Here is a 23,308-nt window from a genome sequence, read left to right as displayed (position 1 = left end):
ACAAGAATATTTCTTGACTCAGTGTTTTGATTTGTACAAATGGAAGGATTATTTCCACCATTTTATGCTTCTGTGTTCTTAAAGGAATGATATTTTAGTCAATCCAAATTAATCTTTCACATTCATGCAACTTGAATTCTGTTTCTTTGATTTGTTTTAACTCTTATAAAAGTCACTGCTAAGATGCATTTTTTTTCGGTTTGGTTTGGTTTTAATTGGTGACTGTCAATTGGATTTGTTTTCATATGGGAGAATGTGCAATAATCAAAATGGCAGCGCCTGCACTGAATTTAAACATTTTGTATGTGGTTGGAAAACCTTGCTGCAGACAAAACTCTTGAGGTTCATTGTGTGTTTTCTCATTTCTTTTTTTCTCCCCACTGTACTGCTTCTGTAGGGAGACATGGAACAGGCACTTGAAAACTATGATATCTGCACTGAAATGCTACAGAGCTCCACTGCAATGCAAGCTAAAGCTGACAATGAATGCATCACAATACGGTTACCTAATCTACATGTCGATTCTGTTGTTTCTTTAGAAGAGGTAAGAATTGACTTGCAGTGTTCCACCCCTTCCAGTTTCAAAGGTCATATATGAATTAGCTCTTTTGTCTTGGAAATTTTACCATATCTGTTCTAGAATTTTTCTAAGAGTGAAGGAACAGGTTCATAGTTTGATGATGATGTTGTGGCCAACATCTTTTCAAGCAGATGCCTTTTGGAGCTGTTTATCCTGTACCACTTAAGACTGATTTTATGCAAAATATTACTATTAGAGCAACTGTTATGTGCAGCAAAAAATTATTAAACCAGTGTTTTATTTTCTGTTCTATGAACATAACTTTCACTGATGGCTAAATGAGCTTCTTACTTCAGCAGTCAATTTTTTCCACATAATAATTTGCATGTATATTTAAATAAAGGGTTGTCCATCTTCCATTCTTTCTGTTGCTGTTTTGGGAGATAAACTCCAACCCAGCTTATGCCAAGTTCACTTTGAAGTCCATCTGGTGGATGTATATAGAAATGCGTGATTTGGGAATTTGAGACAAAAAACTATAAAGTCGTTATAGCACTATAGTCATGTACTAGATAATAATTAAAAGTATATGGAACAGCTTAAGTGTTACATAGTAGGTGTTTTCTTACTGTTTTATGTTCCTGGATGTAACTGTAGAGTTAACAGCTTTACAGCTGAACTGCTAGGTGAAATGCCACTAGTCAAATGTATGTGAAGACAAAGGTTGGATTGTGCTATCTGTGATGTTTACAGATTGATAAGAACCTAAAATCTCTGGAGAGATGCCAGTCTTTGGAAGAGATCCAGCGACTGTATGAGGCAGGGGATTATAATGCAGTGGTGCATCTGCTTCATCCAACTTTATGTTTTAATGGTTTTGGAAGAGCAAAACATCTGGAATTTGTAACATCCATACCAGAGAGACCAGCACAGCTGCTTCTCCTACAGGTTTGTTTTGTCCAGGGAACAGGATGAAAGGATTTCTAGAGTGGATGTTAATGGTTAATGAGCCTTATTTACAAGGCAAAACATGGAACCAAATCTGTAAATGGTCAGAACAGCATAGTTTTTTCAACGTCATTAGAAGTATGTCAGTTTTTGCTAACTGAGGATGTGACTAAAGATACAAGATGTCTGATGTCTATATGAAATGGCCAGAAAAATTCTAAATTCAAATAAACTTGAATCATTTGCAGAAACATCTAGTGTCTGGATTTATGTTATCTGCATCTGCTGTGAATACTTGCAGCTTTTGTTGTTGTTGACTGTTGGCGATTTACAACCACTCTGAACCTGAAACTTAAAAAGCTATGTAGCATATAAATGATTTTTATGATCTAGTGTACCTGTCCTGCATGAATGACAAAGTGTTGATACATATATCCAGTATAATGGCTATAGATTTAGTCCATGTGACACTGAAAATAAGTATATGAGTGACCTCAGCTATTGGAATAGTTTGAGCCTGTCAGGTTTTCACGGGGGAAAAAAAGGCTGCACACACAAAAAAAGGACTGATGTTTAGCTGGACTGAGCCAAATCTGACAGTTTTCATGCCATCTCATTTACCCAAACTTGGCAGAGTATAAAGAAGCAGGAGGATGTTGATACAGTGCTGGCCTTGTAGTTGCCATTTTGATATTTATGAAATTATAGTAAAATGGTTGCACAAGGTCATAAACTGCATGTGGTTAGAATTCATTAAGCCTGTAGACATCGCTTTCTTGAAAATTTGTATTTCATGCCTCTCTTATTCTAGCAGAAAGATTCAGTGATGATATTCAGAAATTTAGATCCTGCTTGTATATTTATTGTCCAGGGCCCATGCACCTCCTGTTGTCCTTTAATGTCATATGTGAAGGTGTTTTCTTACACTTAGTAACCACCTTACCTGTATATAGTGTATTGCCTTCGTCTGCTGTGTGCTCATGTTTTAAAATAAACCCTTCATCTTTACAATAGATTTTTTCTTATTTACATTCCCTAGGACTCCCTACTCAAGCTGAAAGATTACAAGCAATGTTTTGAATGCTCAGAAGTTGCCTTGAATGAAGCAATTCAGCAGATGATGAATATGACAGCAGCCTCTGCTAAAGAAGAGTGGGTTGCTACGGTAACACAACTGCTCACAGGAATAGATGGTTCATTATCGTCAGACAGCAGCATCCTGAAAGATCCTTCTATAACACCAAGCCTCGTTCGATTAACAACCAACCTGATTCAGGTAACCTGTTCACCTGTACTTGGAAAGAGGTGCTGTGTGATACAGCCCTTTAGATGTGATTGTAGCTTCTGTCTGAATTGCCACCTGTTCGCAGTGACATTTTGGGTTACGTTTTTGTTGGGGAGGAAAGGAAGATGAACATTATCTTCAGTCTTCATTTTCATTTCAGTATGTTAGGCACTGAGCACACCTGTTCTAGAATCTGTAGCAGTAGGTACTTTCAAATGCAAAGCTGACTAAAGTAATCAGCAAATGGTAGTAGAATAACCCAAGGAACAATTTTCTTATGCTCTGTTTGTAATGGTGATTTAGCTGTCTGGATGCAGTTTGTAAGTTATGGTGTTATCTTGGCTGTACATGTTTTGGGCTAGAAGACAAGATCTCATGAGCCTTAGGAACATGGTAGAGTTGCTTGCAAGTGCTGGCCAAGCTAAGGGTTTTTAATGAAAAAAAAAAAAAAAAAAAAAATGATGCAAGAGAATGTCATGGCAGAGGGAATCATATTCTACCCTTCCCCATGCCGGCTGGTCTAATAGGACTTTTTACTCCTATTCACCACAAAAAGCGGAGACTTAATTTTAGATTATTTCATCAGGATAGAATACATTACCAGCTTTGGGTTGTTTGAGAAGGATTCACACCTGACTCTTAATGTGTATCATTTTGTGTGTGAAATGCATGCTTCTTTATTAGATCATCGACTGCAGCATGGCAGTCCAGGAAGAACCAAAAGAGCCATATGTCTCTTCGGTGCTTCCGTGGATTATCCTACACAGGATCATCCAGCATGAAGAAGATGCTTTTCGGTCTCTTTGCCAACAGCAGCAGCAGAACCAGGGAGAAGAAGGTAATTTAGTTATTCACTTTTACATATTGGAGCTGAGCTCCTCACCATCTAGCTCTGGAGTATAAATAGAAAATCCTTAAGTTTGTCATCTTACCTTGCTGACTGAAGGGAGTAGAGGGATATACAAATGTCACTTATCTCAGAGGAAACTTTCTTTTTTTGCCAGATGAAGCCTTGGCTAGTTGGATTTAACTCAGTTCTGTTCTACTAAAATATTTACCAACTCCTCTCTTCCAGCGAGTCCTGATACACCTATGCTGCCTTCTTCGCTCATGCTGCTGAACACGGCTCATGAGTATTTGGGAAGAAGATCCTGGTGTTGCAACTCAGATGGTGCTCTCCTCAAGTTCTATGTAAGTGGTAGCATTGTAGGATACTTTAGGTTGGAAAGAACCTTTGAAAATCATCTGGCCAACACCCATCTCAAAACAGGGAACAACTTCAAAGCTTGAGATTGTTTTTTTTTTCCTTGCTAGTGTCTTCATGTTAAAAATACACTTTAGAGTCCACTACTTCTTCTAGCTGCCAAACATGTAACATTTTAGTAGGTTTAATCTGAATAGCTAAGGCTCGCTTTCCCAACCCCCAAGACAAGAGAGGGCTTTGGATAACCACCTTTGTACTATAAAAACCATCTTAAATGAGAATTAGTAAATGGTCTAAGGTCTGACATACCTTATATGTGTTATCAAAGATGTTAAAATGGATGTGGATACCTGGTGGAAGGGATCTGGATAGCTGTCAGCAAAGCTGAGCAACTCAATTTGTGTAAACTCAGTAAAGTAACACCTGCAGTGTTACTTTAAAGACACTGCTAAAAAAAAAAAAGTGGGATTCTGTATTCATCATAGTGATCTTAAAAAGTTTTTACTAAATTTACAGTTGCTCACATCACAGAACCAAGTTTGCCAAATGTTATGTAAAGTCTGCACGCTTTTCAATATGGGTAAATACTCTTTAGTATTTAAAAGAGTGTCTTAAATGAAAATTCAGTTTTGAATTTTGCAGTTATTTGTTTCTTCTTACTTGGTTATTTGGTTATTTGTTTCTTCTAAATCACAAGAGTAAAGATTTGTAGGGTGTGGTCTATCCCCAGTTACACTTCTGGAATGCTATTGATTACTTTAAGGCAGAGGTGTTACTGAATTTGGTCCTGGAGCTATGATGTTTTGGCTGTTTTGCTGTTGATAAATTTGAGTATTTTGATTATACCTGCTTTGGTTTTGTACTGCAGACAGGGAAAAGCAGTAATTCTGTTGTCTTCATGTTATGAGGTAAATATAAATTCAGCTTATACAAATAGATCTAATCTCTTGAACAAAGATGATGGAATGAAGAGCTAATTCAGTCCTCCTTGTGTCTGAAGGCTATTCTTTGCTCTGTTGTTCAGATGAGCACATTATAAAATCTAAGGTGCTTCAGAAACGTGTGTCTGGGAAGTAGTGCTGTAGCATTATTAGATGAAAGGAGTTACCCACTCATTGACTTTTTCAAGATAAATCCTTGAGAAGTTTCCCATGGTTGAAGCAGAATATTTCTACGTGTATTGCTATTTTCTTACTTTTTCCCTTAGCTTAGAAACTGAATCGCAGTCAGCTTTTCACCATCCAGAGTAGCAGTCTGGGATACCCTGGCTGTTGGCAAAACCCAGATAATACAATACTGTGGCATTCATTGAATAGTGCTCTACAGGGATATTTCAGTTGCACTTCACAGATTCAGCTTGACTTCACTGAGCCTTATTACCTTCAGCCAAGAGAAGATGATTATTAGTTCTGCATAGAGCTACTCTGGAATCTCTTTGTTTCCCTTCTCAGCACTCCCTGGAGCTTATTAGCTGCAGCCTAGTGCCACACTCCATCTACCTCTGTGTCTGAGCAGCGCTGTGGCCAGGCCAGTAATTTAGACAGCTAGGAAGGATGGTGTGGAGAGCCTGAGGGGTTCTGCAGGAGTCAGCTCACCCCAGCAGGGCTGGAGCTAATGAACAGTGTTTGAGCTGAGGCTGATTCAGTGTAGGACTATTCGATTATCTCTGCATCCTACTCTCCTCAGTCTTCCTGGTATTAGGAGCATAATGCTGATACACCTGAGTTGCCTGTGCATGGATTTGCCTCTGGGTCCAGGGGGCTTGTTAGCTCAGGCACTGTGCTTCATGAAAATAGATAACCTATTTCCAGACTCAGCCTTGCCCTGAGTGTAGTACAGATGCAGTGCTCCTAGGTGCTGAATCTAAATCATGTCTGAATGGTGTGCCTGTATCCATAGCCTGATGAATCTGATAGTACACCCTGTCAGCCTGGGTAAACTACAGATAATTCATGGAGAGTTGTGAATGTATTTACAGGTAGATTTTTGCAAATGTCGTCAGGTACACTGAATGAAAACTTCAAATTTCAGTCTCAGAATCGCCCGCTTCTATAGCTAAAATAGGATACGGTATTATTTAGCACAGCTATTTAGTTTTCAGAGACAAGAGGGTGTCAGAAAGGTAAGGAATGATAAAGATAAAATGGAATAAATTAGTTGAAGGCACCTTCAAGAATGTTTAACAAAAATGTTTTTTGTAGACTGGTATTAAATGATCGCCTTGTATAGGTGAACTGTCTGTTGAAGTTCCTTTTATTGCTTGTAGCTCAAGGAGTGCAAGAAAAAACGTTGATACATAATTAACTCCTTTGGTGGTAGTCTAAGTCTGAACTATTAAAATCAGTTCCGGGTTGCTGCTTAACAATTTGAAAGCCAATAAGGTCGTTTTGAACTCTGATCAGGCGATAATTCTGTTACAGGTGTTAGATCTGATTTTGCTTGCAGCAGTAGGATTATCATGCTTCTGTTGGTGATCTGTGAGGTTTGCGTCTTCCTTTCAACTTATTTAACTCCACTTTATTAAACTTCAGAAGCTGTTCACAACTTCCACAGGAAAAATAGTGGAAATAAGGACTGCTGTGATTCAAAGATGATTGCTGTCACTTGAAATTTCATTGAAGTGCCTTCTAACAATCGTCCTTGCTCTACTCTTATTTTTCAGGGTTCTGGCTCTTAAAACAAAAAATGGTACCTTGTCTCTGGCACAGATCTAATTTTTCTGACAAAAAAAAAAAAGAAAAACACCTCAGATTGCTGTTGAATGTATAAGGTGTTACAAATGTAATTTCCACTTACACGTTTCATTTTTGAATTTAAATTTCACAGTATAACATTAGTGGAATTGATTTTTAAACCTCTGATTGTGTTTTTTTCTTTTGTTTTTGAAGCAAAGATTCAGAATCCTGGTGTACAAATTACTCTTGATGAACATGTTTCTATTAACGTTGAAATATCAAGATTCTTTTGGAATGTCTTCCTTTTTGTTTTGCTTTTTAAGGAAGCTTTGTGAAAAAAATTCAGTAATTAACTTTTGTCTTTTGAAGTTCAATGGTAATTTTTTTTAATGAATGTCTTAGAGTAACAGCATCTAACAAAGCGTGCCACTGATGGGTACTTTTTCTTGTAATGTTGAAGTTAAAGTAGCAACTTGTTACTGTGTTTAGTCATTTGCAATTAATTCAGCCACTCTTGTTTAGGTTTAGCCATCTGTATATTGTTCATACTCTGCAATGGTGTCCCTTGTAGGCTGATCTTCATTAGCTGATACTTCTTTTTCTGTAAAGGCCTCACCATTCCACCTTTTTCCATACAGAGAAAACTGATTTTTGTGGATTAGTGCAGATGTTCTTCCATGCATTCTCCTTGTGGTAGTGGCTTATTCAAAGGACTGACAAACTGTAACGATTATATTTACAGAATTAACTTGGTGTGTAGTTGGAAACTTTGATCAGTCTTAAGTCTGAAACTTGAAGTTGATTAACAAGAGTTCATGAGTTAATGACGAAAAAATAAAAACACTTTATTGCAGTTAGGGCTACTTAAATGACTTGTAAGACCAGTTTACAGAAATATGGGGAAAATCTGGTTATAATTTGGGAAAAATGTGTAGTACTGTATGCTGTTTTCATCATATGAACTCCAGACAACTAGGTTAACTTCATACAAGCTTCAACTCTCAGATTACTTTTTTTTTTTTTATATTTGTGGTGGTGTAGGTTCAGGTTCTAGAAAAAGAACTTGCAGCATCCACTTCTGAAGATACTCATCCATACAAAGAAGAGCTGGAAACAGCCTTGGAACAATGTTTTTATTGTTTGTATGGTTTTCCTAGCAAAAAAAGCAAAGCGAGGTACCTAGAAGAACATTCAGTACAACAGGTAAGATCTGTATTGTTTATTGTTAGTAAAATATTCTGAGGTGATGAACGATGTACCCTTGTCTGGTTTTAATGGACCTTAAGATATTTATGAGGAAGGTTGTTTTGTTTCGTTTTCCCTGTAAATTTTACGTATTTTACATATTGTAAAAAAAAAAAAAAAAAAAGTATAAGGTTTCCCCTTTTTTATGAATATAGAGAGTCAAATGTTTGAAATGAAGTGTTAGTATAGTCTTATGCATAGTAGTCTGTCACTTTGAAACTATCTACAAATTGTTTTTTATTGAGCCATGACTTTCCTGTTTTTAACAGAGGAGGAGTATGTCGAGGGTGAGAACAATAGAGAGGAGAATGTCAGCTTGTAAGAAGAAAAGATTTAGCTGCCAGTTTTGCAGTTTATGAATATGAAAAGAGGCACTGTTAAAAATGATGCAAGTAAATTACACTATAGCTTATTTTGTTAAATTCACAATGAATAGTAGCTGTTTATTAGAAATGTGTGAGATTCAGTTGAGTTTGGGAGGAGAAAAACTACTAACTGCCATGGGAAAGAGGGCTGTAGTATTAAGGGACAGAAAAGTCAGGTCAGCAATCCTCCACCTGAAAGACTGATTTTTGTTTACAAACCTCAGATGAATTTGCATTTACCAAATGCAAGTGATATTAAATCATAAATGAAAAAGTTTCATACAAGCAAAAAGTTGTCTTGCTGCTTTGAAAAGACCTTTTAAAATACGCAAATACTGTTATTTTGTTAGTTATTATTTGTGAATGTTCTCTCTCAAATGTACCCGTTAGAAAATTGAGGTAATGAGAAGATGGGAATAATTAAGAAAAAGGAAAAAAAGGGTAAGGAGAGTACCCTTTCCCAAAACCACGTTACATTTGTGCAATTCAGGATGAAAAAGTTCTTACTGAAATTATTTTTAAAATTGTCTTTTTTAGTAATGCAACTTACCTGTTTACAGTAGAGAAGCAAAATTTACTGTAGGAATAAGTTGAACAATAAAAGAAAAGAAAAACTTGGTCTAACAAGAAGAAAATGGGGAAAAGTAAAATAAATAAATAAATAGTCTAAGTAGGTAGAATGACTTCACTTCTCAGTAACATGCACAAAGTTACAGCCCTGTATGGTAGTCTTTTAATCACTGAGCAGTATGCTGCATTTGGGAACACCATATACTAATGGTGCCTTTAATTGCTCTTTTTCTTGAGAGGTTTAATCTGTTTCCTGCTAGGGCAGTATATAAAGGTCATAGAAACTCACTTCTAGTAGGTACTTTAGTTTTGGAATTTGAGCTAATTTTTTCCCCTTTCGTCTGCCTCCCTCTTCAGGTGGATCTAACGTGGGAAGATGCTTTGTTCATGTTTGAGTATTTTAAGCCTAAAACTCTTCCAGAATTTGATAGTTACAAAACCAGTACTGTTTCTGCTGACTTGGCCAACCTTTTAAAGAAGACTGCTACAATTGTTCCTCGAACGGACAAGCCTATGCTGAGCCTAGATACTGTTTCTGCCTATATTGAAGGAACATGCAGCAAGGTATAAGTAGTTGCTTTAAAAAAAAAAAAAAAAGGATAAAAAATTACTGTGTTTTTTGTTGACTTTCAGATAGTTAAGGGAATGATTTATTCAATAATACTAGATTTCCTCAGATAATTGCATTTAAATGAAATAAGAATGATACCACCAAAGCTTCTGGTATTGAAATGGCAAGTTGTGATATTGATTAACATACAGTCAGTGTGAGATGTTCATTAGTGTTTCTCAGTGCTCTGTAAATCTGTGAAATACTTTCACTATCTTCATATTCAATCCTTCATATTCTGTGATAAAAAAGACTACTTTCACTACAAGGAAGAAGCAAATATTCATCTCATTTAATACGTACATTTTATTTATTTCCAGGCACCGTCTCTCCCAGATGGGGCAGACTATTCTCCACCAGTGGTGACTGAGTTGTATTACCTTTTGGCAGATTATCATTTCAAGAACAAAGAACAGTCCAAGGCCATCAAATTTTACATGCATGACATTTGTATTTGCCCAAACAGGTCAGTGATTGTTTTGAAACTAAAACCAAAAAATGAAAGAGCGAGGTGAGGAGAGTGGAAAGCGAAGTTAAAATCAAGATTGACTAGGAGAGGTGGGGACTGAATCATTAGTGCTCTTTTGCACCTTTTGTTCTTTGTTTTTGGTGTGTTCATACATGTCAAAGAATAAAAGACCTCACTGTTCAGAAGTGTAAGGGATACAAATAGCAGTCTCTACTGGATTAGCTGTTTAGGCTGACCTCTTCCGGAAATTGTTTATCTTACTTAAATAGCCCAGTGAAGTAGTCACTGCACCAAGCCTGTCTGAATTTAAGAAGAGATTGGACTGTGCACTTAGTCGCATGGTCTAAACTTTTGGGCAGACCTGTGCGGCGCCAGGAGTTGGACTTGATGATCCTTATGGGTCCCTTCCAACTTGGGATATTCTATGATTCTATGATTCTAAGTATGTTTTGAATAACTTTTCTAAAATGAACTGAAGCAATCTTTAAGCTTATGGATTAAATTTAGGGCTTGCATATTGGATGTTAGCAATCATTTCAATTCTCACTGAAGTTGATAGACCAATGTCAATGACAAAAACCCTAGTTTAAATGTCTTGAGAGAGAAAGCTATTTCTAAATCAAGTCACATAACAGACAAAATGGAAGGTGAAGGCACAGAGCAATTTAGCATGTGAAATCTACAGAGGAAATAGACATATTTTCATGTTATTGAATCTTCTAGCCTGGGAACTGATTAGCAGATTGCTAGAACTTTAGTTTGGAGCTTGATAAATTACAAAAAATAAAATAAAAATTCTCTAGAGTTTTATAGATATCATAAATGATAGTGCGTTTTGAATTTATTATGTGAAGTTCTGTTGTTCTGAAGAATATACTTTGTGTGGTAGCATAGTATTTTTAGCCTAGTCATCTTAGATATTATTTCTTCAAATGTCTGTATTATGGTTCCCTTAGGGAATCTTTCTATTTCACTTGACCCAGAAATGAGGTTTCAGTTGAAATTAGCAAGAAATTAACAAGCGAAACTGTGAGGACATTATTATTCCTTTGGAGTTATAATCGTGGTTTAAAAAAAAATCCAGAACCATTGACTTCAGATGTTAGTATGAAATTATGAAATAGGGAAGCCGCTCTTCAGACTGTATTGTCAATGATCTAACTGGATGCTGAACATTTCCCTCAGAAAGCAGTCTTTTTTTGTTTATCAGAATTTTCTTATATGAATGTACTTTGTTTTTTGTTATTTTTATGTTGGAAAATAATAGTGACGATAAAGACCATTCACAGTTCAGCTCAATAATACAAAATGGCACAATAGCTGCTGGTCTACAGAAGTCAAGGGTGACAGTGTTTGGACAGGATGTGATGGCTATTGAGAAGAGAAATCAGTGCAAATGCTGCCATTAGATATTGTACTTTTGCATAGCAAATAAATCCAGATATTTCCCATTTTTTCAAGTGAGAGAATTATTGGGGGTGGTGTTTTTATGAGGAAACCATTTTTGATTGAATTGGTATGATTTAGGCTTATACTGTGTCTTTTTGGCTATGAGAGGAGGAGATGCAGAAATCTGTTTTGAGAGAGCACATGACGAAAGGAAGAAAAAGTTGTGAATATAACAAAGTGGATCTTGTCTTGGCCGTTCAGTGTAATGTGTGGGGGGGAGATCACTGATGTGTTATTTTCTTGCTTGCATAGGTTTGATTCATGGGCTGGCATGGCTCTGGCTCGAGCAAGTCGTATTCAGGACAAATTGAACTCTAATGAACTGAAAAGTGATGGACCCATCTGGAAGCACTCCACTCCTGTCTTGAATTGCTTTAAGCGAGCCCTAGAGATTGACAGCTCTAATCTCTCCTTGTGGATAGAATATGGCACCATTTCCTATGCCTTGCATTCTTTTGCATCCCGACAGCTTAAGCAGTGGAAAACAGAACTCCCCCCTGAAGTTGTGCAGCAGGTGGGAAATAACTTAGAGCAGTGTGAACTTTTAAAATGTTTTAAATGGCCTTTCCTAACATAACTTCTTAAAATTAAATATTTAAATGCTGTACACCACCTATTAGACTGTATAGCTACTTAGTAATATTGGAAATTCTAATTTTCATTCATATAAGCGTCTGGCATCAAACACTGTTTAAAGGGATTTGTTTTTCTGCGTAAAATTAATTTGAGCCTGATCTTTGAATAATCTTTGAAAGATTATACAAAATGATGATAACCTTTTGGAAAGGGGAACTATTTTTTACCTTACCTTTCTGTAAATGTCATACAGTGTTTCCGGGAAAAGGTGAAATGTATACATGTTTAAGTAGTGAAAAGATTAAGAATTACTCTGGTATGTGTGTTCATCAGTCATTTCTTGTTTCTAAAGGTATCTGTTTTCTATGTTTTTTGGCTACTTACTTAAACAAAATATCAAAATAAGAAGCTTAATACACTTTAGACAAAAGTTGTTATAAATTTGGTCTTTTATACATAATAGCTATCACTTTTTTTAAAAAATATTATGAAATTTATTGCTGAGCCAAAACGAGCAATTCCTGATATTTTCTCTGACCTTAGAGTTGCTGGGAGAAATGTTTCATTTGTCTTTTTTGACCAGTAAACTCAAGTTCTGACAATATTTCCGAGTCAGAATAGTTATGTAGTGCAGAACTGGAAGCAGAATGAAAAAAAAAAAAAGTACTGCTAGTGAGTGACTTGTGATTTATAAAACTTACAAGTGTTCAAACTGTAGACAATGGTAATGGGAGCATCTTTTGTTTTTAGGAGAGTGTATTTACAGCAGGGTGATGGGTCTTGCATCTGAGCTGCCTATGTAACTGTATTAACATTGCACTCTGGGTAGATGCTTACATGGCATTTGATTCCCTAAACAAAAAGGTGATGTAAGCATGTGTATTAAAGGGGAAAAAACTTTTTTTTTGTTGTTAATAGTATGTGTGAAATGATAACTAAGATACCATTTTCTTTAAGGGTTATTTGCTAATAACATCCCAAGAACTCAAAAACTAATTACTGAGAAAATGAGGTTACTACATTTTGTCTTCATTCTATCCAAAGTTTGGTCTTACTGTCTTGTTGCCTCTTGGCTATGGGGGACTTGCTGAAGAATTCCAGGGATAATGCTGAAGTTATTTCACATTGTCAGATAAAAAGTACAATACAGGCTTCATCTTAAGTTGTGGATTAAATCAGAATTGTTATTTAGGACTTCTTGAATCTGCTTTTATCAAGTGAATATATTAAAAAGGCATAATTTGTTAACAAAAGCTCTGTTATATTAAAAGATAAATTTGAACAATATAATCTTCCTCCTGGGAAAATATCTATTTGGGAATGTGTTCCTCATGCACAAAAGACTGAAAACATTTTAAATGATGTACCTCATTTCTGTGCTTTTATGTGCAGGAATGTATTTTTAGCATTTTTCTCTCAGCCACAGTGAACTCATGTATTCTCAACACTTCATTCCATCACAGATGGAAGAACGTCGAGACAGTATGCTGGAGACAGCCAAACTGTGCTTTACGTCAGCATCTCGCTGTGAGGGCGATGGCGATGAAGAAGAGTGGCTTATTCACTATATGCTGGGAAAGATTGCGGAGAAACAGAAACAGCCTCCTGTTGTCTACCTGCTTCATTACAAACAGGCAGGTCATTACCTTCATGAGGAGGCTGCCCGATATCCAAAGAAGATTCACTACCATAATCCACCAGAACTTGCCATGGAAGCATTGGAGGTAAAAGAAGAAAGTGAAATACCTAGACTTGAAAGCATTGTTCTCTACAGATAGTGGAATACCAGTTATTATTAATTTATATCATGAAGCATGCAGAGCATATATGGTGCTCTGCATTTGGCAACATTTACAAGACCAACTTGGAGAATTAAGTGATGTCTGTTACTCGGGTTGTTTCTGTTTTCAAGACAGCTTATGTATATATTGGACAGAATTTCCACTTCTGGATTTTCCTGCATACAGCTCCTTAGTCAGTTTTTACCGAAATCGAGTGTGGATAGGTTTCACAAGTTTAAGTTTATGTATGAGAATTAGATCAGTAGTCATAACACCTTAGTTTTTACTGCGTTGTCTGGTTTAAAAAAAAAAAAGTTTATCTGGATCACACCCAGTGTTGACTAGTCCATGTCTGCTTTCACTGTTGTATTCCATAGGTTGCAGTTATAAATTTTTTAGTTTTCAGATTCTGTCATTTGCAAACAACTTAAAAAGGCAAGAAAAGTCCTGTTGAGGTAAGTTTAGGTACCAGATGCCTGTTTATACTAACTCATGCAGTTTCTACAGAGAATGGTCTATTTGTAATTATTTGCAGAGCTATGTGTTCTCTGTTGACTAAATGGACTTCGGTGTTTCTTAGGTGTACTTTCGACTTCATGCTTCTATTTTGAAACTTGTGGGGAAACCAGACTCTGGAGTAGATGCAGAGATACTAGTTAGTTTCATGAAAGAAGCTTCTGAGGGACCATTTGCCAGGGGTGAGGAGAAGAACACCCCAAAAGCTGCAGAAAAGTGAGTGCTGATTTCCAGGAATACCATCTGAAAGCAAACTTCCAAACTACTGAATAATAACCTGTTAAAATGGGTTTGAATGAAATATAAACCAAAGTGGCTAAAATTAATTCTAGTGTTTGCAATTTTCAGCTACTACGTACAGTTAAAGCTCAATAATTGGCACAATATGGATGGGAAGGGAAAAATGGAACAATTTTGTTCTTATGATCTATTTTGAAACAGCTATTTTACTTTATTAATAAAGTTGTTGTTTTTATCAACTATCAGAAACGCAAAAGTAAATGCTTTTATTTGGAAGGTTAAGAGACTTTAGTCCTCATAATTTGTCTTCTTAACAACTGTAAGATGAAGAATGTTTTACTCCAGAACAGTGGTGGTGGTCATGTGCTCAAAGTCCATCATTTAGAATTTGTTAGTAAGATTTGATTACTGTATTGGAAATCATAAGAACATGTAATTTCTTTTCATTCTTTCTATATGTTACTAGCATATTAACATGACTTTTTCTTCTCCCCTCCCAGAGAAAAAGCTTGCATGATTGATGAAGACTCTCACTCTTCAGCTGGAACAGTGCCAGGCCCTGGGACTTCCCTCCCCTCCTCCTCCGGTCCAGGTCTGACATCCCCACCTTACACAGCCACTCCAGTTGACCACGATTACGTCAAATGTAAAAAACCCCGTCAGCAGGCAACGCCGGATGGTACAGTCCCTGTTCTCAATACTGGCAGCACAGGGAGGTGCTCTAATCATGGGGGGTTTGACCAGGAATGATCAAACTGCTCATTTCAAGGAGGGTGATGGGTCTGTGGTAACACGGGCAATATTGATGCTTTATAAATTTCAGTGCTTTAAATAGATTCAATGTACAGTTGGTGCTTTAAATACAAAATTCAGAGTTGTCACCTGCCACCGTTGGCACCTGTCACTTAATCAAAATGGGGATATTGAGGGGAAAAAATATGCAGCTAATTGGACTTTCAGAGAGCTTTTTTATTTTCTTCAAAGCTAAATGTCTGAGCTTATTAGGAAAGATGTGGATTCAGACTTCAGAACACCGGACACTGTTTCAGTGCCTGTGTGAACTGACCAGGTGAAAATTTGAACTGTGGCTGAAACAAAACGAATTGTTAAAAAGGCAAAACAAAAGTGTTATTCATTTTAGAAGGAGGCAGGTGGCAACTATTTTGAATATATTGTGTATCAGCACGAAGTGATTTGCATGACAGTCCAGTAGACTTCATCTTTTGATTTTTCTTTATCATTTACAATGACTGACTATGAGCTCATCTTTATAGGCTCTAGAGTGATATAAATAATTGGCTTATAACAGTAGAAGGTAGGGTGGTATCACGGCATACCTGAAGATTTTGAAATGTGTAGAATGTAATAGAAATGGAATTACTGTTCAGGTAACTTGACACTATTATTGGACTAGAAATTTTATTCTTATTCTACTCTTCTGGCCATTTGTTTATCCGTAGCTCTCAAAAAGGTGTAAAATAACCTCAATGTATAGCTTAGTGTTGGTAGAATGTGGCAGGGCCCCATAGAAGTGCTCTGCTTGATATGAATTTGTTTGTGGAGAGTGGGCTGCTTCCTGTTGTCAATTTCTGAAGAACAGTAATTTGTAAATATCTTTGACACAATTTTGAAACAAATGTTCACCTGCCTGGAAACTCTGCAAGGTGAATTTCTTTCTTTTCCCACAGAATAATTCTTGGTGAAACTGACAAAAGTTCCTTCATTTCTTCCGCTAAATTGAATATAGAAATGATAATTTTATCCAAGCTTACATTTAAATGTGAAGTAATTCGTTTGACTGTTTTGATCTCATATGTAATGTGTTAGTATACTGGTCAACTAGCATTTGATGTCTTTTTGAAACGGTAATAACAGAAGGGTGCAAATATTTCCTAACAGTATTCCCTGTGAGCAGCAGTTCTGCCTAAGACTAGTTTCTGCAGGCTGTTGAAATGTTCCCAGAAGACAGACAAGTTAAATGAATCTTCCAGTACATGTCATTAGTACGTTCACTCAGAGTAAGATATTATGAACTTTGGCAGGCTAATTGCCCAATAGGGGCAAAGCTGGCTGCTTAGCAAAGCCTGGAAGTGCAAACTAAGGAATGGCTGCACCTGTCAGGGCTGAAGCAGCACTTCTAGGGTCTGCCAGCTTAACCTAGCTAGGACTTAGCTTTGCTGCTGTCACAAAAATTCATAATGTTATCTTCTGAAAGAAGCAGAGTTAGGGTGATCTTTAGGAAGGCGGTGTACATTTATGACAAGTAGAATTGGGAAGTATGGCATCATTCATACTGTTTTGTAAGTTGCTGACAAAACTAAACTCTGGATACAGCATGTTGAAGAGTCCCAGGAAACTGAAATATTTGCCTTGGGGCTGTTGCAGATGGAAGGAGAGCTAACAGACTGAGCAGTGCTTGGAAGTCTTCTACTCTTATATTATTACATGTGCTGTGCTCCTCTGCATGCATTTGCATTTTACTTATATTAAAATACATACTTATGAAGTAAAATGCTCTTGACAGCTTACACGTAATCACATCACTGAAGAAAACTGGTGCCAGCATTTCCATTGTACTATTCCTAAAAATAGCAAGAAAATATCCATCATTTGACTACTTATAGAATTTTTTTGCCTGTTCTGACAGCAAATGAAACTGTCTTTATTATTGTTCACACATTGGATAATTTGGCCTAAACTCAGCCCAGATATTTGTTCTTTCTGAGGCTTCACAATAATCTTGTTTACTTTTATTCCTCTATTGGTATTGTTGATCATATTTGACAAACAGTGGGAGCGTTATGGGGATTCTTACCTACAAAGTTCTCTTCATACGTTACGAGCAAACATACTTCTTGGTTCAGCGATGACAGAGATCCTGTGAGACCTCCCTTTACCATTTTTGGGTGCTACACATGAGCCGTGAGGAAAGAGGAAGAATTGGGACGGTTAGTCTTGGGATGAGAAGACTAAATAGTAGCGTTAACTAAATAGTGTTCAAGGCTGTGCAAAGAGGGGAAGGAAAAAAAAACACACTACCAACAAAATGATACCACACCAGTTTTTCTCCCTGTCCATGGGAAACAGAACAGAAAGTATTAGACTTAAACTGTTTTAAGAAAAAATGAATCTGGATACTTAAAAAAAAGAGTTAAAATAATATTTGGAAATACTATTTAGCAAATAAAATTGAAACGCTATATGTTCCTGGGGATCATGTAACATTGCAGCACTTCAACACTGGACATCTTGAAAAAGTGGTGATAGAGCCATCTGCCAGGAATGATGGCTCAATTTATCCTGAGGGAAAAAGGAATGGACTAGCTGAATTCTTGAGGTTCCTTCCAAGCCGTATTTTTCTATGAATTTTGTTTGTGGGTTTGTTTTTTTCTTAAATGATAGATCCAACAACATGCCTTCTAGTGCAGCAAATTCTCATTACAAGCATGGCAGAATTACTGTACAGCCAGACATCCTTTCTTGAAAATGTTGGGACTCAGATCTCCAAGCATTTATCTGTAGATAGGTGAAGTTGTGAGGGCAGGCTTGTTTTAGATGCATGATATTTAAATGTGTCAGTATACTTCTGAAGCTCTCCAGCACAATGTGATGGTGGAAAAAGATGATCAGGATATGCAGAAATCGCTGTTACAGTTGAGTGCATTGAAGTGCTTTACATCCGATGAATGTTGGTGATAATGGCTTAAAGGTAGATTTAATAGAAATGGGAGAAAGGAACCAGTAAGTACAGCTTGTGAAGTAACTGAACTTTTTTCCTCATGGCAGCTGCTAGCACAGATCTTCAGAGACAAGTATTTTTCAGTTGCAGCTTTTATTTGCTGGCTGACTAGCTGCTGTCATGTGTGTAAAGCAGGCAGCTTCCTTTCTCCTTTCTTGTCTCTCTTTTCTTGCTCCATTCAGGAGCATCTTTTCCTTCCATCTGTTAATCCTGTCTTTTCTGTTGTCACCCCTGCCTGTTGCTGTTTTATAACTCTCCAGAATGAAAACTTACATTGGATAGTAGAAGCCTGAGATTTAGACTTCTTTTAATTATCCAAGAGCAAACTAGGAAGCAAGAAGAATCAGGAACTCAGCAAGGGCCTAGGATCAGTGTGTTTACAGAGCTAAAAGGCCAGTGTTATATACCAAAACAGACATGCTCATTGTCCTCATTTATGTGGGCTGGATGTGTGCAGTCATTAAAGACCTGTCACAGTACAGACTTGAAACAGTTTAGCTAGATTTTGTGTTAAACATAAGTTAGTTATGAAAACAATAAAAAAAAAAAACTCAGGTTCCAAAATGTGCACTAGAGATCGTGTGGTCTGTCTTGCTGTAATATGCCGTTATGGTGTTGATATTAAGTTACAAATAATTGTGGTGCTATGCAGATGATGTATTCAGTACCCATTGCTACTGCAGTGTTAAAATGTCTTATTGTTTAAGTCTTCATCCATGCCACGTAGTATGTTTTGTGTAGTTAGATGTAATCATCCTTTTTTGTGTTTGTCTTTGCCTGATTGCTTTTGCAACCAATATTGCCCGTGCTGCCTCTAACCTTTATACAAATCTCTGTTCCCCAGGCATTCTCTTCCTGCTTTTACCTGTCACGGCTTGCTTTTAATAATTGGCAAATCCTGCATGATAAACTCACTGGGAAAGGCTACTTGCTTCATGCTGTGGGAGAAGTCTCCCTTCATAGTTCGTTGGTCCTTTAATTCTGCGAATGTTATGAAGATGCAGTTTTTTGTAAACGGGGCTTCTCAACATCCTGATGAGACAAAGGTGATCTGAGAAACATTTTGCACCAGGTTGTCACTCATGTCAAAGTAAAATGACCTTCAAAGATGGAGTGGTTATTTCTGTGCAAAAAAGAACGTACATAATGTTACATTTTGGAAAATTAAAATCTAACCCTTAATTCAGTTTCTCCTACAACTCAAAATGAAATCTTCAGGTCGGCAGCACGTACCCTATTCTGGCACATGGTACTGAATGTTCATGGACACTGCATACTGGACTACATGAATAATGAATCAGATCCAGTTTATTGCAGTATGCTCCATTTTTACTTTTCTCCAATGTGACCTCTCTCTGATGAGTACAAGTAGGGCACTGGCATTGTGTGAGACTGTGTAAAGAGAATTTGACCGAAGGAATGGGACATTGATGTTTTGCTCTGCACTTGAAGAGGAAACAGCAATATAGAATGCAAGTTACTGCAACACATTCAGTGATCAGTGTAGATGGATGAAAAGAACATACTCTCATCTTTGACTCATTTTATAAGAGAACTCCCTTTAAAAATTCAGAGGACTTGCTGTCCTCAAGAAATTTACCTGCTGTCATGCAAATCTTTGCAAGTCTTTTGTTTTTAGTAATGTGCAAATGCCTTTGCTACAGAGCTCAGTGTTGTCTTCCATATGCGTGGAAACTGTGTCAAGAATGAAAATGGTATATGATACATCACGTTTCTGACCACAGACTGATAAGGAAAAATGTTCATGCATACAAGTGAAGGGAGCATGGGAGATATGGTGTCAGGATATCCATAGGCAGGCAGGATAAGGAAAGTATGTAGAGCCACAGCCTTTGAAGAACCCACCTTTTTTTTTTTTCATGAGAAAATAGATATGTTTTTAATATATAGTCAATTATCTATACACTATGAATTCTGCTGCAGTATTTTTCTTTACTGTAAACTGAGTTAGGTTATATATATATATGTAGCTTTTTAAAAAAATTCTCTGCCACTTGTTTCTGATTTTTGACTTGCAGCTGACATTTTGCATACCTTTTTATAATAAGTGGGCATACTTATTCCTTCAGATATTTCAGACAATGTTATTCAGAAAAAGTGAGTTATACCCTCTTGGCTTTCTAAGCCTGTTACCTTCCCCCACATACAGGTGCTTCAGAGGTCCTCTCCCTGCTGCTTTTAATTTCAGAGAAGTTTCAAGGGATGGAGGACAGGCAACACAAGTACAGAGCTGCATAGTAATTAATCAGCAAAGGTGGAATACCTTATTTATATTTGCACAATAAAGCTTCAGCTCCTGAGAATAAATTATGTAAGTTTGTACCATGAGCAGATTTTATCTGGTTAGCATACTTAGAAGAGCTGTGTCATTAGGACTGTATGTCTACCAGTTCAGGTCACGCACTTTAACACATTGCTGCCTCTTTTCATTCTCTCCGTCATGTGAGTGGACACAGGTAACAAGGTGTGTGGTGTGTAATCCGTTGGGCTAATGATACATGTGGGAGAATGCTGGCACAGGGTAATGGCTAGCAAAGTACTGAGCCTTTTTCCTATTGTATTTTTAATTTAAAACCAAAACAGTTGACAAAAACAACAAAAAACCACCACCACCAATAGGCTGCAACCCCTTGGGATTCCCCAAAGTTTAACACAACTTTCTATTGTTGTTTGGTAGGCATGCAGATGCTGTGCCTGAATGTTAATGGTGCAAAGTGATGAACATTTTTTTCTGGTATGGAGGAATGGCATGGAATAGGGACTTTGAAGTCAACCTGGTAACCCTGTTTCGTGCAGGATAAGATTAGCCTTAAAATGCTCTTAAGAACAGAACTAAGTCAAATGAGAGAAAAATATTTTTTCATTCAAATACCTTGGCTGTGTTTCAGTAGTTATAACTACTTGGTTAGCCAAGTGACTAAAAGGATTTCACTGTGATACAATGAAGTTCTTGACAGTGCAGGTGAAAATACAAACTCTTTTTTCCCAGTAACATCTTCCTAATTTAAACATACAGTAATCTCTTGGAAAGTTACCAGAAAGTCCCTTCTCTTCCTTTTGACCTTTTCACATCTTCTGTCCAGTACTGCTCTCTTTTACCTGTTGACACATTGGGTGCTGTAGTCTGAGATAGAAATCACTGAAATGTCACAAGTTGAGCTCCTGAGAACAATATATTCTTAGTCTTTAGAAATAAGCATACAATACTTAAGGTTACATGAAATAGGTAATTCAGTTGGTCAGATTGTTGGATCACACGTAAGTTTTAGAAAGATTTCAAACAAAGTAATAAAACAAAATATATTAATACCAAAGAGAGAATCTGGTATCAGGACATATTTTAATGCAACTCAGTGTTTCATTAAGTTGTCTTTAATTATAGCAATAATTATTAAAAAGTAATAATGCTCTTCTTGAATGTGCATCTTTCAAATGGACAGATAGCAGCAGTTGGGAATTAGCAATTACTTGTCATGTCTCAAAGACTGATGGTTGGACTTGATGATCTCAAGGGTCTTTTTCAACCTAAATGAATCTATGACTGTAATGGCTTTTGGCTTGTAGGTTGAATAACACTAGTGAATCTCTCTCAACTACAGTCAACTTTTACAAGATGAAGGAAAAGGTTTATAACGCAATGGTTTTAAAACTATATATGCTAGACAGACATGCAGCATATATGAGAGTTTTGAGTTATCTTAGAAGCACTGATGTATGAAAAATAGTGGGTTTTTTGTTAGTTTTTTTTTTAAGGCAGTTGCTACTTGGTGCAATTGCTGTGAGTTCTGCATTATAAACTGTAAAGTTTAGGTTATCGTCAGAGCTTTTTTTTTCATATTATAAGAAGGTGCATCTTGGGTAACCTGGCTCTTTGTCCACCTGTCCTTGAAAACCTCTAGCAATTCTGTAGGTTCCCTATGCTATTTTTTAACTGTATGTAACAGTTAAGTTTGAGATTAGGGAAAAATATAACTTTCTTGTTACCTATTGCCTTTTTCTCTGTACTCAGTGAATAGGAAGAGCAATTATTTTGATTTTGGCTAATTTTATGTATTTGAAAATTCTCCCCCAATTCTCTTCACACAGAGAAAAATTTCCCTGTCGTGCATACGTTAGAAATATACCGTGCTAAATCAAAATCATAGTCCATCTTTGCATGCTGAAAAGTTAGCATAATCTCCTAGCGATCTGATACCGCTCTTGAGTATTCGTCTAGCAGTTCTTGGTTTACATTCTGATGCTTCATTTGTCACAATCCGCACATTAGAACTGACCTACATGCTTATGGCAGTATTTGGAAATTGCAATTATTTTTTCCTTCCCTAATGAGTAATTAAGCCTCTTTGCCATAGATGCAGAAACTTCCTTTTTTAAAAAAAAAAAAAAAAAAGAAATCAACATTATCTACTGTAAATGTTTGTCTGATACCAGCTGGGAGTTCAATAGTGCCACAGAATGTTATTAAAGCTTTATAAATGAGTCATTGAAGGCTTGAGTGACCTCTCCTCAGAATCATTCTTTTCCTATTCTTCCTAATTATATCTTTTCTGTATAAAACTTGTCATCATCAACCAACCATAAAGCTTCCAATTAAGAAGCAAATACACTTCCCCCATTCTTTTTCAAGATACAGTTTTATTAATATCCCTTAATTGAAAGGGAAGGGTTTCTTTGTGTTTTAGTGAAAAGACTGAGGATTGCATCAAATATGGTTTAAATTTGTTGGAATCCTAATAAGCAGAACCTGATCTACAAGCTAAAGGTCTGCAGAGGGATTTATGTTGATAAAGTATATTCATAGGAGGCCCTTCGCTCTCTCCTGAACACGTGCAAGTTGGATGGAACAGAAGAAATTTAATTAAATAATCAGCTCATCTCAAGGGCCTTTTTTTTTTTCTTTCTTGATTATATCAAGAAACTTAATGAATAAGAATGCAGTGGAACTACCTAGATAATGTATATAACTTGCCTCTTGGTTAAGCTATCCCTTTATCTTAGGCAGGAAATTAATCTTTTGGGCTATAGATTTAAAGAGAATCGCCTGTATCAGAATTTTGCGTGGGACACAATTTTACAGAAAAATGCCAGTTTCCCA

General features: G+C 36.7%; 1 protein-coding gene across 6 annotated transcripts in view; it reads left to right on the top strand.

The window, feature by feature from the left end:
• CABIN1 (calcineurin binding protein 1) overlaps window positions 1–23,308 on the top strand; it is a 110,141-nt gene that overhangs the window by 12,742 nt on the left and 74,091 nt on the right. For 3 of the 6 annotated variants that reach the window (XM_040577705.1, XM_040577707.1, XM_040577704.1), the window contains exons 17-28: window positions 398–544; window positions 1,274–1,468; window positions 2,508–2,744; window positions 3,438–3,591; window positions 3,829–3,944; window positions 7,674–7,835; window positions 9,170–9,376; window positions 9,743–9,888; window positions 11,593–11,854; window positions 13,380–13,640; window positions 14,278–14,429; window positions 14,954–15,045. In XM_040577705.1, the coding sequence (XP_040433639.1) occupies window positions 398–544; window positions 1,274–1,468; window positions 2,508–2,744; window positions 3,438–3,591; window positions 3,829–3,944; window positions 7,674–7,835; window positions 9,170–9,376; window positions 9,743–9,888; window positions 11,593–11,854; window positions 13,380–13,640; window positions 14,278–14,429; window positions 14,954–15,045 (2,131 nt within the window). Of the gene's footprint in view, window positions 1–397; window positions 545–1,273; window positions 1,469–2,507; window positions 2,745–3,437; window positions 3,592–3,828; window positions 3,945–7,673; window positions 7,836–9,169; window positions 9,377–9,742; window positions 9,889–11,592; window positions 11,855–13,379; window positions 13,641–14,277; window positions 14,430–14,953; window positions 15,133–23,308 lie in introns of all 6 variants that reach the window. The other 3 variants (XM_040577703.1, XM_040577706.1, XM_040577701.1) reach the window with 1 other exon arrangement.

This window comes from Cygnus olor, chromosome 17 (genome assembly GCF_009769625.2).
Source record: "Cygnus olor isolate bCygOlo1 chromosome 17, bCygOlo1.pri.v2, whole genome shotgun sequence".
NCBI lineage: Eukaryota > Metazoa > Chordata > Aves > Anseriformes > Anatidae > Cygnus > Cygnus olor.
Note: the sequence above shows the minus strand (reverse complement) of the source record. Positions and strands in the feature narration are given on the sequence as shown.